The following is a 3,527-nucleotide window of genomic DNA, read 5'->3' as shown; positions in this document are numbered from 1 at the left end:
ATCAATGAAGACAATGATGGATAAGTCAAGATATGACCTGAACACCCGATTCATCAAATCCGTAAATACCGCTAGGGCATTGGTCAAGCCGAAATACATCACTAGAAACTCATAGTGGCCATACCTATTCCGGAAAGCCGTCTTCAGAACATCCGAAGCATGAACCTTCAGCTGATGATACCCAGATCTCATGTCGATCTTAGAGAACACCCTGGCACCCTACAACTAGTCAAACAAATCATCAATACACGACATCGGGTACTTGTTCTTAATGGTAACTTTATTCAACTAAAGGTAATCAATGCACATCAGCATGCTCCTATACTTTATTTTCACAAATAACATCGGTGCACCCCAAGGCGACCTCAGTCTGAAGAACTCCTTCACTAGCAACTCCTCAAGATGTTCCTTCAACTCTTTCAAATCTTTTAGATCTATGTGGCACGGTGTAATAGAGATAGGATGGGTACCTGGTGACAAATCAATACCGAAATCGTTATCACAATCTAGTAGCATGCCTGGTAAATCAGAAAGAAACACATTGGAGGACTCCCTCACCATGGGCACTAAATCAATCGTAGGAGTCTCTGTAGCAGTATCCTGAACGTAAGACAAATATGCCAAGCAACCCTTCTCGGCCATGTGTCGATCCGTCAAGGAAGTGATAACCCGACTAGATAGATAGATAGATGAATCCCTCCACTCAAATTTAGGAAATTCTGGCATCTCCAAGGTAACAGTCTTAACAAGGAAATCATGAATGGCATGATACAGAGACAACCAGTCCATGCCTAGGATGACCTCAAAGTCACTCACGCCGAGCAATAGAAGATCTGCTATGGTCTCATAACTACAGAAGGTCACAATACATGACCGGTAAACCCGATCCACAATAACAGAATCGCCCACTGGCGTGGAGACATATATAGGAGCACCCAAGGACTCACGAGATACATCTTGATAATGAGCAAATAGAGAAGTAACATATGAATATGTAGACCCTGGATCAAGTAGTACTGAAGAATCCCTACCATAGACAAAACTAATACCTGTGATCATGACATCTAAGGCTACTACATCTGGTTTGGGTGGAAAGGCATAGGACCTAGCTGGAGTGCCACCTGGCTAGCCTCCACCTCTAGGACGACCCCTACCTACCTGCCCTCCGCCTCTGGCAGACCGGACGACCGGGTGATGTTTGGCAAAAATTCTATGTTTTTGCACGTAATTTGCTTTGTATTATGCCTTGGTCTTGTTAACTTTGGTGTGAATATTTATAACTCGAGCTTAATAGTGTTATTTTTATGTGAAGCAGTCAATTGGAAGTGATTTGGAGAGTTGGCATGCAAATTGACGACATATTCTCGGGCGCGAGTTCGGTACACAATCTCTATCCTTTGAGTGGAATATTTATAATATGTGTGGTGGTCAAGGTGGCTATTGGGATGGCTATCCTAACTCTTTTTATCATTCTTCGAGCCCTTATTATGATGTTTCTGATAATTTGTGAGTTTGATAGGAACAAATTGAAGAATGTGGAATATGATGCTCAGATTATGGACCTGTTGAGGCAATTAGTGGATCAAACTGTTGAACACCAAAAAGATTTTGAAAATCTCAAGGCAACAATCAAGAGAATGGAGGCTAAGGTGAGTGAAATGTATGGTCCTTGTACAGTCCAACAGTCAATTGTAGAGGATAGTGGTCACGAGTTTTGTGAAGTTGAAGAAGAATTTGAGAGACGATCTGTTGTGCAAGAAGTAGAATTCCAAGAAGTATAGGACATCGAAAATGATGCATGTATTAGGGATATATTGAATCCAGTAGCAGGGAAACAGGATGAGCTCAAGGAAGCTATGAAAAAATTAGTACATTAATCACCAGAATAAAGGCCAATTCAAAAGACGTTGCTGAAGAGAATGAGTTTCATCAAGAGGAAAATTTTGAAGAAGTGGAGATTTTGAGCCAAACTTGGCCAATGGAACAAACTGAACGATTAGAAATATATGAGGCTCAATGTGAGAAAATTACTAATGGGATGAAACACTTCATAGAAGAAAGATCTGAACTAGGAAAAGAGATCGAACAATTTAGCACAGCTATGCACGACTTGGGAGCTCAATTGAGTGCAAAGGTTGATGCATTCAACGCCCAACAATTTAATGATGAGTTGTGTGAAACTGAAAAAACCTCCATTCCAAATCCTTCCCGATACCTCCCAATGAAAATCCAGAATTTGGATCCCAAATTGACGGGTTAGTGTGAGCTTAGCCATGCGCTCTATCCCGATCATGATTTTCCTACCCCTAGAGGGAAAGGTACTTCCCTTTTGGGCCGGTTATGGGTGAGGAGGGATTCGAAACCCGGGTAACCATTCCCCTATGTGCCAATCGCTAGCGCATCCAGGGCCATGACGTCCAGCTCAGCTAGAGAGGCCTAGCCTGATCTAAGAAGTGCTAATTCAGTTGTCTCTCTTCCTGCCATTTTGTCATTCAAGTTGGAATACTTGAATGGTCGATTCTTATGACTTCTATGAAGTTTCTTTCTTTGCTACATCTGATAAAAATCGTTGTTTTAGACGATGCTTATGAGAAAGCCTATTTGGTTCTAGTAGTTACTTTACTAGATTTGTTTCTCTATAAGCGTGTCATCAAGTTAGGTTAGACCAACCTCGGAACTAGATGTGGTCACCTTTCTGATCTAACACCACAGGTGATGGCCAGGGATCATCCTCTCAATAGGACAAAAAGAAGGAATCTTCCTAGGAAGAACCTAGATGGTTTCTGGAAGCATCCATTACTTTGTTGTTCACAGTAGCAGCTTGCCTTCTAAACCAAATTGAGGAGCTAAAACAAGAATACCAAGCATTAGACCATATTTTTCTTGAGGATCCCAATGTTAAGAAGAGTGTTCTAGAGTCATGTGAGGAAGTAGATAATATTATATTTGAAGACTCTAGTATGGGTACATATGAGGATGTAAATAGTGACGCAGTTCTAGAGTCGGAATGCATTGGTCCTCATTGCATGAATTTTTTGACATTGTGTTTGGATGATGATATGAAAATTGAGTCATTCGAGCCTTTGGAGGAGCCAACAGACGAGGAACAAGGTTCTTATATTCTGGAATTTATCGTGCGAGAGAGACATAATTACATACCTCATATGAAGGCCAAGAAGTGTAGAATGCGAAATTGGTTACTTGGCCCACTTACATTTGTCCCACCATCCCGCAAGCATAGTAGTTGGACTTAGCTTATTCTTTTTGTTTTTGTAGTTGTGTAGTATTTTAGTAGCTCCTAATTTGTTTTTTAATGTGGAAAATAAGAAAAATAAAAAAAAGAGGTAGAAAAATTGGACTTTTCCCGACGATGGATCTCCCAGACAGGTTTCTTGAGGGATTAAAGTCTAAACAAAAATCTAAAAAAATTCTTTTAGACTCGGTTCTTCTTCTTTGTGCCCGTGATTTTTCTTTGTGCCTCGGTTCTTTTCCATGGGATGTATTGAACCGGATAGTAGTTTTTTATT

The 3,527-nt window shown here is 40.7% G+C and overlaps 1 protein-coding gene across 1 annotated transcript; it reads right to left on the bottom strand.

The window, feature by feature from the left end:
- Positions 1-288: 288 nt before the first annotated feature.
- On the bottom strand, positions 289-1,059 carry LOC138902276 (uncharacterized). Its single transcript, XM_070190119.1, has one exon. The coding sequence runs from the start codon at positions 1,057-1,059 to the stop codon at positions 289-291; it is 771 nt and encodes a 256-aa protein (XP_070046220.1).
- Positions 1,060-3,527: the final 2,468 nt, after the last annotated feature.

The sequence above is a fragment of the Nicotiana tomentosiformis genome, chromosome 12 (genome assembly GCF_000390325.3).
Source record: "Nicotiana tomentosiformis chromosome 12, ASM39032v3, whole genome shotgun sequence".
In the NCBI taxonomy this organism is placed as follows: Eukaryota; Viridiplantae; Streptophyta; class Magnoliopsida; order Solanales; family Solanaceae; genus Nicotiana; species Nicotiana tomentosiformis.
This window is presented reverse-complemented; position numbering and strand designations above follow the sequence as displayed.